This window comes from Myotis brandtii, unplaced genomic scaffold, assembly GCF_000412655.1.
Source record: "Myotis brandtii unplaced genomic scaffold, ASM41265v1 scaffold200, whole genome shotgun sequence".
In the NCBI taxonomy this organism is placed as follows: Eukaryota; Metazoa; Chordata; class Mammalia; order Chiroptera; family Vespertilionidae; genus Myotis; species Myotis brandtii.
Window position 1 is genome coordinate 1,704,125 of NW_005357453.1, and position 14,590 is coordinate 1,718,714.

At 39.1% G+C, this 14,590-nt stretch overlaps 1 protein-coding gene across 1 annotated transcript in view; it reads left to right on the forward strand.

Moving 5' to 3' along the window:
- The window catches only part of DCC (DCC netrin 1 receptor), a 980,448-nt gene that overhangs the window by 938,397 nt on the left and 27,461 nt on the right, over positions 1-14,590 (forward strand). Inside the window, exons 27-28 of the mRNA XM_014538876.1 lie at positions 4,764-4,919; positions 13,794-14,006. Of these exons, the coding sequence (XP_014394362.1) occupies positions 4,764-4,919; positions 13,794-14,006 (369 nt within the window). The remainder of the gene's footprint in view (positions 1-4,763; positions 4,920-13,793; positions 14,007-14,590) is intronic.

Here is a 14,590-nt window from a genome sequence, read left to right on the forward strand (position 1 = left end):
AAGAGTTGAAATTTATGTCAATATTATTGAACTTATTCTAATGATCACCTTCATAGGTTTTTTAAATTATGTAGTAAGTACAGTTTTTAAACTTAAATAATCTAGCACCCTTGAAGCAAGTATTGAGAGATAGTCATTCACTATCCCCTTCTTGTTGAAGTTTTCTGTCATACTCCCATATTTATTGAAGATATTAGTATCTGGGGACCCCTTCCTTTCAATTACCTCTATGATCAATCTTGGTAATTACAATACCCATGCAGACAATCCATCCAGGGCCCTAGACTGTTAGTTCCCTTATGTTACCTGCAATGATATTGGTTCTCTCCCACTGCAACATATCAATTCCATGTCACACACTAAAGCAATAATCACACCCCCTACAAAATGTCAGTTTCTATCATCTGTTTTTCCAGCACCTTATTACTTTCTTGCTCACTTATTTGATTTCCCCCTTGCCAACAATTCTTCAATTTCACTGTGACCTCCCATCCATTAACTCTGCCACGTTTCCAGTGTTCCTCATCACCTCATGTCCTCATTTTCATCCAAACTCGGTTTCTAATCCATCATCATTTATTATTTTTAGTCCTTTGCAAACACCCTCATCTCCTTTGGTCCTCCTTCCCGATTATATCACCTGAAAAAACAACCCTGGTTAAATCAGCTTCTCTGCCAACTCTTACCACATACCCTAATAGCTGACTTTAGAAAAAAAACAAACCATGCCACTGCGTTTCTGTAGTCATTCATTGTCTCACTTTGTAAGATGAATGTCTTATATCTGTTCTCACTTTTCAGACTCCCGATACCTATTTCCTTGGTTCTTATTTCAGTAAGAAAAGAGAAGCATTCAGAAATCCTATCCCTATCTTTCCATCAAATTGAGTCAATCTATTTGTACTTTTACCTAAGGCTGGTTCTTTCTCTTGTGGATATCCCTTTCTTACCCACTTAGGGACTCTTCTGTCCTCCTCTCTCCCTTTTCTGTAGCATCAGTTTCTCCTCCAAATGATAACTCCAATAAGCATACAAATATTGTCTCACAATTCCTGTTTTACATAGCACCCTCCCTTGATTCCACTTTCCCCTCCACCTGAAGCTCCACTCCTCTCCTTGCTTGAAAACCCCTTTAAAGTTGTCTATACTTTCCTTTGTCCTCTTTTAATCTTCCTTATTCATTTTAAGGCCTTTTTTTCCAGTGCCTCTCAATTGAAACCATGGTTGCCAAGTTATCAATAATTTCCACATTGATCAAATGATCAATTCTCAGATGCTCAGGAAAATTGGACACAGCTTCTCACTCTTTGTTCTGAAATACGTTTTGAGTTGAGTTGTAGTATACTAAATGCTCCTGCTTTCCTTCCTATCCCACTGGCTGCTCCTTCTCAGTATCCTTCACTTGTTCCCCCTCTTCTTCCCAATCCCAAGAGTCAGAGTGTGCGCCAGGTCTTGGTCTTCAAGCTTCTCTCGTCTATCTACACTAGCTTCTCAGATGATCTAGTACCAATGGCCTTAATGCCACGTAAATGCGCATGAATCCCAAATGTCATCACCAGCTTAATTTCTTCCCAGAATCCACATCAACTTCTACACAAATGCTCACTAAACATCTCCAAATGGCTATCTAATAAGCAAGCCATCTATGTTCAAAATGAAAATCTTGCTCTTCCATAATTCCTCTCCCCAACTCCAAACTCAATCCTCCTACTATTTTCCCCATTCACTACATGGTACCACTATTGATTCATTTACTCTAATTCAACTTCAGTTTCATTTTGATTTTCTCACACTCCAAATTTAATCTTTAGTTCTTGCTTTCAAAACTTGTCCCAAATCTGACCACTGCTTTCCATTTTCACTGCTCTGCCCATATCCTACACACCACTATCTATTAAAGATAACAGACTATAGCTGTAAGCGTGTAACTACTTTCTTCCCTTTAGCTCTTGAGCCTACAGTAAGTTGACTTCTCATTAGCCTTTCAATATACAAACATTGAAAGGTATTCCCTGTGTTACCCCTCTTGACTTCCATCACATATAGAACAAAATCCAATGTTTTTACCATGTCTTACCAGGTACCATGTGATCCACCCTCTGGCCTTATCCCTCACTTCATCCCCTGCTGCTTCTGTCTGTAATCCATTTCAGCCAGAGTCCTCTTCTTTGTTTTTTTGGACAATAATGCACCTTCCAACTCAGGGGTTTTTCACTTGCTGTTCTCTTTGCTTGGAATCTCTTTTCGTAGAGATTTATACGGTTATTCCCTCATATCGTTCAAGTCTGTATTCAACTGCCACTACCACAAACAGGACTTCCCTGACCATTGCCTAACATGGCATCTTTGGTCATTCTGCTTTATTTTCCTTTATTGTGTATGACCGTCCTACTTACATGTTTGTGTTTATTTATTATTTGTTTTCCATATCTTAATGCAATTTATATGTGAGCAGAGATTTCGCCTGTTTTGATTACTTTGTATCCTCAATAACCAGAACAGAGCCTGGCACATGGTAGGCACACAATTGATACAATTCACTCAAGAGAATGAATTAATGGTTGTTTCTACTTGCTATACATCTTATCTCCTCTATACATCATATCTCTCATTGTACCATAGTAAGTACAAAAACATATATGGAATTTATAACGAATGCCAACTGTTCAACTCATGGGGTAGACAATATTATTATTCCTGTTTCACTGATAAGCAAGCAGAGGTTTGGAGAGTTTAAGGACATGGCTTGCCTTCACACAGTGAGTGAGTGTCAGAGCCAGACTTTGGACACAGAGGTCTGGCTTCAGAGCTCTACACTCTAATCATTATGCTCCCAGCTATCACATTCTGTGAAGCCATTGTTCTTTTTTTCCCATTCATTTCACTACACAGAGAGACTGTGTACATGTAGCTGCCCCTATTTTTTCTCCCTCCAGTCACTTTCCTCTTGTCACTGAGTTCTATCGGTGCCAATCTAACTTAGCTTTCTTTTTCAAAATCATTGTGTTTCAGAATCTTTGTGCGCCTTTCTGTCCCACGTATAACTTTCGCATCCAGTAAGTTCCGATTCCCATTGACTTTCCTTCCACAATAGCTTTTGAATCCCTGGCTACCTTCCCATTCCCAAGAGTCACATTTTTATTCTATTCATTATGGCCTCACACCTGAACTGTCCAAACAGCTTCATAATTACTCTTCCTATCTCTAGTGTGTCTTCCAGACTCTTTTGCATCCCTCTTACCAGATTTCTTCCTAAAACAACTTAAACATGACATTCCATTCCATACATCTCCCCAATGGCTCCCCAGTGTCTACCAAGAAAAACAAGTACAAACTCCTCAGCATATCAGGTTTGAGTCTACATTCCTAGGTTCCTGTGGCTCTGCCCTTCTCTGTTATGCATACCCTAGTCTCTTACTGAGCTAGACTAATTGCCAGTCCACTAATATCCATTGCCTTTTATTTGCTTTTCCTTCTGAACACATTTTTCGTTTTGGAATGACCCAGTGCCTAACGCTACCTAACAAAGTTCTGTGCATCTTTCAAAGACCAGAGCAGATACTGATTCCAGATCTCATACATTCTCTCTTTTCTGATTACCTCGTTCAGAAATGATCGTTTCTTTTCTCATGTTTGAATAGCACTTTTATACCACTTTTGTGGCATTAATTATGGTATACAAGCTCTGCCCCATCTTCTTAGGTAATCAAGTCCAAATCGTCCCTCCTCTAACAGGTTGTAAAGTACATGAGAGGGAACAAATTACCTAATTTATCTTCATATTCACCCACTGTATGGCTCAATACCTAGCACAGAATTAGTGCTTGCTAAGTATCTGCCACATGACTGCATGAAATCACAACCCTGCCAAGATGCATATTTACAGTTTGATCAGCACAGTTATCTAGGGCCTTATCAATCACATCAGTTGCAAAAGGCCTATTTTATTTATCAAAAAGCTTAAAAGTTTACTTTAAAATCAACTTTGATTATATGTTGAAGTCATTTCCTTTTGTTGAATAAAGCTTCACCAACACAGAGCTTGGAGATAACAAAGAATTTATGTGACAAAGTAACTTCAAAGATATATATGTTTAAAATCATATACATGCCTTATATTATAGTTTTTTAAATAATAAAAATAAATAAATTGCTAGTCATGTTAGGGCCACCATTCGCATAGAGTAAGACTCTAGGAAAAAGAGAAGGTTTGTTTTTATAGTCACAGAGCAATTCAGAATTTGAGGTGACAACATGAGGCAACAGTGCAGTGAATAGACGCAGCGCAGGTTTGGGGTTCTGACTCTTAGAGCCTTAGTTTCCAGAATATCTCTCAAAAGCGTTAAATTCTTTTGCAGAATTAACAGAAAATTCGCATTTCTTCAGCCCACTCTATACAATAGATTCAGTTTCTGAACAACCCAACATTTTTAATGCCATTGTTCTGGCTTATGAGAAAAAATAAGAAAAAATAGTTAAAACCCAGGGAGCCTTAAGGTGGTCCTATGGTGGCTTGATTAATCATGCCTTTGTTTGAAACCCTGGAAGTTTTAAACTTCAGGATAATGCTTCTTAGTAGTCAGATGCTGGAGGAGTGGGTTGTCTTTTCTAAAATTATTAGTGAAGGAGTTCATGGAAAGAGGTAAGAACCTACACGATACTGTGAAGAGCATGCATGGATTTAATGATGTGAAAATATAGCCACTTCCATTGCCAGTCATGTGAATACATAGGATTAAAAAATTAATATCTTTGTGTTGCAGCTGTTGTGAGTGCCATTCCTGTGCCAACCCTAGAAAGTGCCCAGTACCCAGGAATCCTTCCGTCTCCCACGTGTGGATACCCCCACCCACAGTTCACACTCCGGCCTGTGCCATTCCCAACGCTGTCAGTGGACCGAGGTTTCGGAACAGGAAAAAGTCAGTATAATGTATTTCCTCTTGTTTTTGTTTTTGTTTTTTAATGGGAACCAATGAATAATACCATGGGGTATCTTGTCAAAGGTGTAGCATTTTGATGTTCTTATCTCTTAGAAAGATTGACTTACCCATGACCTGGGTAGGAGAATTTTTTTCCAACATAGTCAATCCTTTGGATCCTACTTCGTGCTTTTGGACTGATTCCCTAGGATCTCTTTCCACAGTACACTTAACTGACAATATAAGGAGTGATGGGAAGCAAAGGTTCAATGGTTCAGGAAAGTGATGCTTTGATGGGTGCTTGGAATTTTATTTAGCACAATGTCCTCATGGTCATCCATGTTGTCACAAAGGGCAGAGCATCCTTCTTTCTCACGGCTGAATAAAAATTCATTGTACATATAGTACCACATCTTCTTTATTCATTCATCCATTGATGGACACTTAGCTTGATTTTACACCTTGGCAATTGTGAATGATGCTATGATGAACATGGGAGTGCAGGCATCTCTATGAGATAGATATTTGTTTCCATTGGATAAATTATTTCCAGAGGTGGGATTGCTGGGTCCACTGGTAGTTCTATTTTTAATTTTTTAGGAAACTCCATACTGTTTTCCATAGTATCTACACCAGTTTACATGCCCACCAGCAGTGCACCATCACCAACATGTGTCATCTTTTGTCTTTCGGATGAGACCCATTCTAAAAGGTGTGAAGTGATATCTCATTGTGGTTGTGATTTGCATCTCCCTGATGATTAGTGATGCTAAGCACCTTGTCATGTACCGGTTGCCCGTTTGTGTGTCTTCTTTGGAAAAATGTCCATTCAGTGCCTCTGTCCACTTTTTAAATATTATTGAATGGATTATTTTTGCTTTTGAGTTTTATGAGTTTTGTTGTTTGTTTTGTCTTTTAATAATTGGTAGTTTTGTAGTTTTGTTTTGGGTTTTTTTTCTTTACAAATGTGTCCTTATACCCTATTCCCCCCCACACCCTCACATGCCCTCACCCCACTGGTGTCTGTGTCCATTGGTTATGCTAATATGCATGCATACAAGTTCTTATGAGTTTTTAAATATATTTTGAATATTCACCCGTTATCAGATAAATGATTTCCAAATATTTTCTACCACCCCTTACATTGCCTTTTCGTTTTGTTCATGGTTTCCTTTGCTGTATTGGAGCTTTGAAATTTGGTGTGGTTCCTCATTTGCTTATTGTTGCTTTTGGTGCCTTTACATTTAGTGTCAAATCTAAATAACCATTGCTAAGACCAAAGTCAAGGAGCTTACCCTTATATATTCTTTTAGGAGTTTTATAGCATCAGGTCTTAAATTTAAGGCCTTAATCCTTTATGAGTTGTTTTTGTGTTTGGTGTAAGATAGGGGTCTGGTTTTATTTTTTTAATGTGACAATTTCGTTTCCTCAGCACCATTTATTAAAGAGAGTATTCTTTTTATATTGTACAGGTTGGAAGCAAAAGTAGGTTTACAATTGTGAATATACAAAATACAGTTTATTTTGTATTATATATTAATTATTGTATTATTTTTCATATGAACAACTCTAAACCTAATTTTGTCCCACCCTGTATATTCTTGGCTGCTTTGTCACAAATTAATTGGCCATATATGCATGGGCTTATTTCTGAACTTCCTATTCTATACCATTGATTTATATTTTATGCCCATACCATACTATGTTGGTCACCATAGCTTTGTAATATAGTTTGAAATCAGGAAGTGTGATGTCTCCAGTTTTGTTCTTCTTTCTAAAGGTTTATTTGGCTGTTTGGATCTATAGTTTTTAGGAATTTTTTTTATTTCTATGAAAAATACCATTGAATCTGTAGATCACCTTGGCTAGTATGGACATTTTAACAATATTAATTCTTTTAATTGATGAGCACAGATTAGCTTTCCATTTGTTTGTATCTTCTTCAATGTCTTCTATCAATGTCTTATAGTTTTCAATGTATAGATATTTCCCTTTTTAACTAAATTTGTTCCTAAGCATTTATTTTGATGCTACCTTAAATGAGATTATATGCTTAATTTTTTCTGAGAATTTGTGTGGATGCAATTAATTTGGGGCTATTGATTTTGTATCCTGGTAGTAGTATTTCATTTGTTTGAAGAAAGGTGGGAATGGAGAGACTCTCAAGCTATTATATATACCCTGATGATTTTTCCTGTACCATTTGACTTTTTTCCCTTCAAGCACATTTTAAAATCGATTTTATGGCTTTCTTCTCTTAGTTAAGAACAGGTGACTCAGCAGCTCATGTGAAATAGGATGTTTTGTAATAGAGAAGATGGTAACAGCAATAAAATATATTTGTGAAGTAAGCTATATCTCTAACAAATCATAAATTGTTAGATGCAGGAAGGTTAGAATTAAAAGGCATCAAAAATCTGCCAAGAGAGAATTGGGTTTATTTTCCCTTTTCTCACTGCACATCATATCTACAGAATAGAGTTGTGTGCAGAAAACTTGAGAGAAAATAGTCCCTCAAACCATGTTGGAGGGAATTAAATGAGAAAAATGTGGGAAGTCCCATAACTAAAAATTTCTAAAACCCAGGACAATTAGGAAGGTAATTTCAGTCAAAGAATTCAGAACCACAAGTCCCCTTTTCAACTTTTAAAATGTCCTCCCCCCAGCAGAAAAGAGAGTTAGTTTTAGTTTAGTTTTCCCTTTGGATCATTTCCTACTACTTTCTTTTGATTTCATTTATGTTCTCTAACTTTAGGAAGGATGTATAGAATGACCTTTATCTGTTCAACTCCAGCAAGACGGGTATAAGCCAAAGTTTACTACTTTTTTTAAAATTAAAAATTAACTTTTATTTATTCATAGTGTATTCCTGTAATTTCTTTTCCTTAGTTAAAGGCATAGTCTCCTTTGGAAAATCCAGTAACCCATTTCTTCTTTTCCTTCTCTCTTGATTTGGTACAACATGCAAAACTGTCGCATTGAATCACGGGGGAAATGACTCCAAAAGTGGAAGTTCAATGAAAAAGAAAGCAATGAATGAACTAGTACACAATTTGTTTTTGTCGGTGGTTAATGGGAAGGGTAGCGGTCGTACGCCAATTACCATGTTTCTCTTTTATTAGTGTAGATAGTGTATTCCTGTAATTTCTTTTCCTTAGTTAAAGGCATAGACTCCTTTGGAAAATCCAGTAACCCATTTCTTCTTTTCCTTCTCTCTTGATTTGGTACAACATGCAAAACTGTCGCATTGAATCACGGGGGAAATGACTCCAAAAGTGGAAGTTCAATGAAAAAGAAAGCAATGAATGAACTAGTACACAATTTGTTTTTGTCGGTGGTTAGAGTCTCATGAGCCACTCTGGTGCAGGACTCGGAGAGTGTGGGAAGCTGCGCATATGTGGAAGCAGAGATACCTCTGTGTCTGCCATTCAATTTTGCTGTGAATCTAAAACTGCTCTAAAAAATAAGCTTTATTAAGAAAGGGAGAAATGAGTAAGGAAAGAAAGGAAGGAACAAAAAAAGGAAGGAAAAAAAACTTTAGTCCCTGTGTAGATTTTATTTTGTTAATTTGTTTAAAAGTAGATATAATTGAAAAGGTAGTTATATAACTTTTAAATAGTATATAATAAAATATATAACAATTATATAAAGTTATATAAATAAAGGATTCTTGACAGAGTGCTTTTGAACCTCATCTAAAATCAAAACGCATAGACATTCTTCTATTCCTAGATGTCATGGATTTTAAAAATATGTCTTCAGTCATTCGTCAAGGACTTTTGAGCAGAGCTATGTGCAGTGCCAAAGGAATGGGAACAAATATGTGTTTCCAAGTGATTGCTTAGAAAAAAAATAAGCACCCTCTTTTCTAGGAAACTAAATATTCTCTGAATCACTGTCAGAAACAGTTAACTCCCAGCCATTCAGTATTGGTTTCTAAATGCCTTGGAGAACTCTAAACATCCCTGTTCTCTCTCAAGCAGAAAACACTTCATGACTCCGGCTAGAGATGTCTTATTAGTCACCTTGAGGAACAGTGAAAGGCACACGTAGGAAAAGAAAAATGTGTGCAAGCGTAGGCTCCTCTTCCTCCAAAGTTACCCGAAAGAACTTTGAGTTTTACAAGAAATAAATCACTGAAACCCGGCCCCCAGAGACACACTGCTTTCTGAAGTCACAGATACAGCTGCATGTCTCTCCTACCGTAAGGGGGGGAAAAGATATAATGTATTCGCATTACACACATTTGGTGATCTATCGACAGAGATTTATGCAGTTTTGATAGACAGATATTTTCTTTTCCTACCAATACACTGCAGGTTTGACCTTAGCCTCAATAGGCAAATGAGTTGTCCGTGGAAAATGTGGAGCAGTGCTATCTTTAAAAAACTTCAACCAATAGATAGTCTTGGGGCCAAGTCATGACAAAATTGGTACCCCCACTTCTTCATCTTTGAAGCAGGAGAAAGTCAGGTGATGTCCATTGTTCCTTTCAAGTTGAGCATTGTCTTAGTGAGAAGGCTGGTCAACTTTTGCCATGTTATTTTTCTGCTCCAGCTCTACCCCGAATTGGAAATTAACTTACAATGGGGCTTGATCTAGATAATACCAGGAGTGCAAGGGTGTTAATAGATTTTTCTCTAGGTTCTTATGAAAAATCTAGGCTGTGAGGAGCTGGGGTTGCTCAGAAATATTGCCCGATGCTATTCTTCTGAGATTGATAAGTGAAGCACGTTCCTAAAGGTGTTTATGTCTCAAAGTGTCTTTGCCTAGAGTCATGGGTATGCTTTATTTCTTTCAAATGTAGCTATTTTAGACAGAAGAAAAATCCTCATTTCCATTTTTGCAATATATTTGCCAGTTATTCTGTTGCAGTGATTTATGTGTTGACATAAATTTTTATAAAGTGCCCTGAGATTTGACTCCGTTGTGTAATTGTGTGCTATTTGTACAATGTATTTCTAACATTTCTTCCTTTGCGAACAAGTGCCTTGCTGGGACATGTTTGATTCTTGCTTTACCCTCTGAATGGCAGGGAGGCTGCACTTTGTGGGCGAATGGAGGTTTTCTTTGCTTTCAGAGCTCTTAGCACAGCTAACGTCCTGTCATGAGCCAATCTGCTTCACATAGGATTCCTGAAGCTGGTGCCTGGACTGGCCGAAGGGGCTCATCTAAAATGAGGGCCTCCCTCCAGTGGAGCAGATGATACTGTGTTTGTTTAAGAGTTCTCCCTGCCGAAACCGGTTTGGCTCAGTGGATAGAGCGTCAGCCTGCGGACTGAGAGGTCCCAGGTTTGATTCCGGTCAAGGGCATGTACCTGGGTTGCGGGCACATTCCCAGTAGGAGATGTGCAGGAGGCAGCTGATCGATGTTTCTCTCTCATCGATGTTTCTAACCCTCTATCTCTCTCCCTTCCTCTCTGTAAAAAATCAATAAAATATATTTTTTTTAAAAAAAGAGTTCTCCCTGCCTTACCTGTCAGTCAGGTCTGAACAGCATTCCTTTTGCTCCATATAAGAATATAAAAGTTGTGATTTTTCTATAGAATCCTGTACCTTGTCCAGTGTATTAGGTATTAAGCACAATTGTCATATTGAACAAAACAAAAACAGTTCCTTATGAATCACTGATACATTTAGTCAGGAGGATGGGCCCTTCCATTCCCCACCTAGCAGATCAGATTAGGCACGTTCCTTTTCCCTATGTGTGGTGGTAAGGATTGATTTCACTAAAGAGCAGGTCCCTCTGGTTGCTGTGTTGCTACATCCTGTCCGTTCCTTCCCTCAAAGTCAAGAGCCACATCGCGGTGGTTCCGATGGGAATCATGGTGGCCAGGCAAACACCTGAGGATGGAGGGCTGGGCACACAGAGAATCCTTATGTATCAGATGCTGATGAGAATGCCATTAAAGAGAAGGAGAATGGGAGCAGCCCCCAAAATCCAGCGACATCATCAGAATTAATGTGAAGCTTGAGGTTTTTAAAAAACTAAATTTCAGACTAAAAATGTGCATGTAAATTTTATTAAAGCTACGACCGCAATAATATTTTAACATAGATCTCTTTCATTTCAAAAATGTAGGAGAGATGAGAAAAATATGATGGAAGGAATAAAGAAGAGAAAAACTCATGAAATACTTTCTTAATGGCTAAAAAGCCATTTTTAAAATATGGTATGAATTAATTGCAATCCGTCTTTGATCGAGGGAATTACTTAAGGCAGGTTTCTGAGGAAAATTCCAAACTTTCCCTAGAGAGGTATTTTTTAATATGATAATATGGACCCTTTAACAAAAACCAGCCCATTGCCCTGGCCAGTTTTGCTCAGTGGATAGAGCATTGGCCTACAGACTCAAAGGTCCCGGGTTCGATCCCGGTCAAGGGCACATGCCTGAATTGTGGGCTCGGTCCCCAGTAGGGGGCGTGCAAGAGGCAGCCGATCAATGATTCCCTCTCATCATTGATGTTTCTCTCTCTCTCTTCCTTTCCCTTCCTCTCTGAAACCAATAAAAAATATTTTTTTTAAAAAAAAAAAAAAAACAGCCCATTGATAATGAAGAGGAGGGACCTACATATAGGTCCCTGCCGCTGCTTCTCTCTGACCTAGAGTGGAGACATTTTCTTTTTAACTTGGACAATAGAACATTGGTAATTTTCTCCTTTAGACTGAATAATAGTCCAGACTAAAACTTTACATTGTCTTTATCTCTAAAACTGTATTCTCATCCAACAGGTTACACAATCTTGACTGAACACAAGCACACATGTTCCTCTCCCCTTTACATTCTAACAGGCATGTAGAATGTAGCTCCGATAATACCTACCTGAAGACCCATCCCTTCTGCTCTTATCTGAGAACCAACAAGAATGTGCCTTAATGTTTTCCTTGAAGCTCTTGCCATTTTGCACGCATGGGCCCCTCTCTCCACTTTTAACAGGGCTTCCTGGCCTGGGGATGAGGCCCTTCAGTTCAAACTCCTCTTGCCCCCAGAGTCCTATCTACTTTGCTCTCTTGGCTGCATTTTTCTTCTTTGAAGAACTGTTTTTTGTTATTGTTGTTGTTTTCGAGTGTTTATCTGTTTTTGGCTCTGGTTGCTATGTTGCTACATCCTGTCCTCAGCCAACCCTTTATCTCCTCATCCTCATCTTTGCATGGGGTGAGCCTGAGGCTTCTCAGTGACCCAGGGGACCTCTAACCCTTTCTGAATATAGAAAAATGAGTTTTAATATCATATCCCCTCCGAAGGCACATTTCACTTTTGCATATCTTTAATAGCATGTCTTGTTCTTTGCTATCTTAATTTCTACTCCCTTCAGCATTATCAGATTTTCTTTCTATCTCTTCTGCCCTTTGCTGACCTCACTGAGCCTCCCAGAGAGTTGTCTCAAAATTATCTCACAAAGTAATTTTCTTGAAATAGTTCCTGGTTAAAAATTATTTTTCAGAAGTGAGATATTATCTTCCATTCCTGCATTTTTTTCCAACTTACCCAATAGAACTTTCTTAAGAAATAAATAATCAGAAATACTCTTACTTTATCAACACTTCTACTTCCTATGCAGCTCTTTTCCTGTGTGGTTTAACTTGGACCTATTGACTGTGCCTTTGAATGAATAAAGGCAAATCACAGTGTCCTTAGCATGGGGAACGGCCTTGCCAATGTTTAAGTCCATTCAACTGTGTTCTCTGGGGGGAAAGGTGTGTTTCCTTATGCAAAACTGTCCAAATACCCAACGGCTGTCACAGATGACTATGCGAAACCTCTTCAACTATAGTAATCTAACAGCAAATTACGAGGTTTGCTACAAAAGAGAAAAAATTATCATTCTGCATTCAGCTTGTTCCCACAGAGTCGTCCCTCATGTAACTTCTTAGTTGGATGTACTTCTATTTTGTTATGGAAGATAATGCTAGGGGTATCATTTGTGTCATTTTATTAGCCACGCCTTTAACACCCGGTAACTGATGTGTTTGATAGTTGGCATAGCATGTGTAAATCACAGAAGAATTGGCATATTGGCTGCTGGATAATAATGCAGCTGTAGCTGGGTTTGGTACATTGAATTTCACTGACATTGCCACTTATGAAGAGAGAAATAACTCTTTTTTCTCGCTTCATCACTTATGATTACAGCGCCCAGACAGTTCAGGCAATGTAGTGTGTGCTGTACATATTTTACTACTATTCCTGAAAAGTAGAGGCCTGTCTCGCTGGATCTATTTCTGTGGTTTAAAGGGGCAGTGCTATCATATCCCATGAATATACCAAGAAGAACGGGGGTGCTCATAACATGAAGAAGAGGTTGGCCAGATCTTCGCAGATCATTCTGCATTGATCCAGGGGCTCTCAGATGACCTAGGGCTGTGGTCAACAAACTGCGGCTCGCGAGCCACACGCGGCTCTTTGGCCCCTTGAGTGTGGCTCTTCCTAAGCCTTAGGACAGTGATGGCGAACCTATGACACGCGTGTCAGAGGTGACACGCGAACTCATTTTTTTGGTTGATTTTTCTTTGTTAAATGGCATTTAAATATATAAAATAAATATCAAAAATATAAATCTTTGTTTTACTATGGTTGCAAATATCAAAAAATTTCTATATGTGACACGGCACCAGAGTTAAGTTAGGGTTTTTCAAAATGCTGACACGTCGAGCTCAAAAGGTTCGCCATCACTGCCTTAGGAGTACCCTAATTAAGTTAATAACAATGTACCTACCTACATAGTTTAAGTTTAAAAAATTTGACTCTCAAAAGAAATTTCAATCGTTGTACTGTTGACATTTGGCTCTCTTGGCTACTGAGTTTGCCGACCACTGATAGGGGAAGCAAGCTTTGTCCTGGAATGATGAATGGATTTCACTTCTCCATTGCAGCAGTGAACGAAGGACCAACCACCCAACCTCCACCCATGTTGCCCCCAGCGCAGCCTGAGCATCCCAGCAGCGAGGAGGCACCAAGCAGGACCATCCCCACAGCCTGTGTCCGACCCACGCATCCGCTCCGCAGCTTTGCTAACCCCTTGCTACCTCCGCCAATGAGTGCAATCGAACCGAAAGTCCCTTACACGCCGCTCTTGTCTCAGCCAGGTAAAGTGCCCGTTTGTCACATTGCAAACAGTGTTATCTTTGATGCCTCGACTTACGTCCATGAGGGTTCCTGAGAAGGCCGGATGCAGCGTATGTTTTCAACAGTGATCACGTGCCCATGCCTGGTACTGATGTGTGTGGTGCGGCTCTTACATAGCTGGCGTAAAAGCTGGCTTGTCGGTGCCCTTCCTTCCTGTGGAAAGTTGGTCACTGATCCTGAAGGCCCGGTGAGTACTTTTAAAACAGGCTGTGGGTCTGCCCACTAGGGAATGTTGGGAAAGTTCCTGATTCTCCCGTTTGCCACACGGGTCCCAGCATTTAAGGCTAGACTCCAAAGCTAGACTTAGAGGCAGGAGAGTCTGCAGACCACCTTTCAGGGTGCAGCGCCTGCTCTCATAGTTCGGCTCTGTGCCTTTCAATAGTCATCTTTGGGGATTCTTATTGCAGACTTCCAGGGCCAGACAGAGTGTCAGAATCTGTGTGGAATCCAACTTCCTTGCTGTAGAGCAGTGGTTCTCAACCTTCCCTTTAATACAGTTCCTCACATTTTAAAAGGAAACATAAGAGATTTAACTATTCTATGC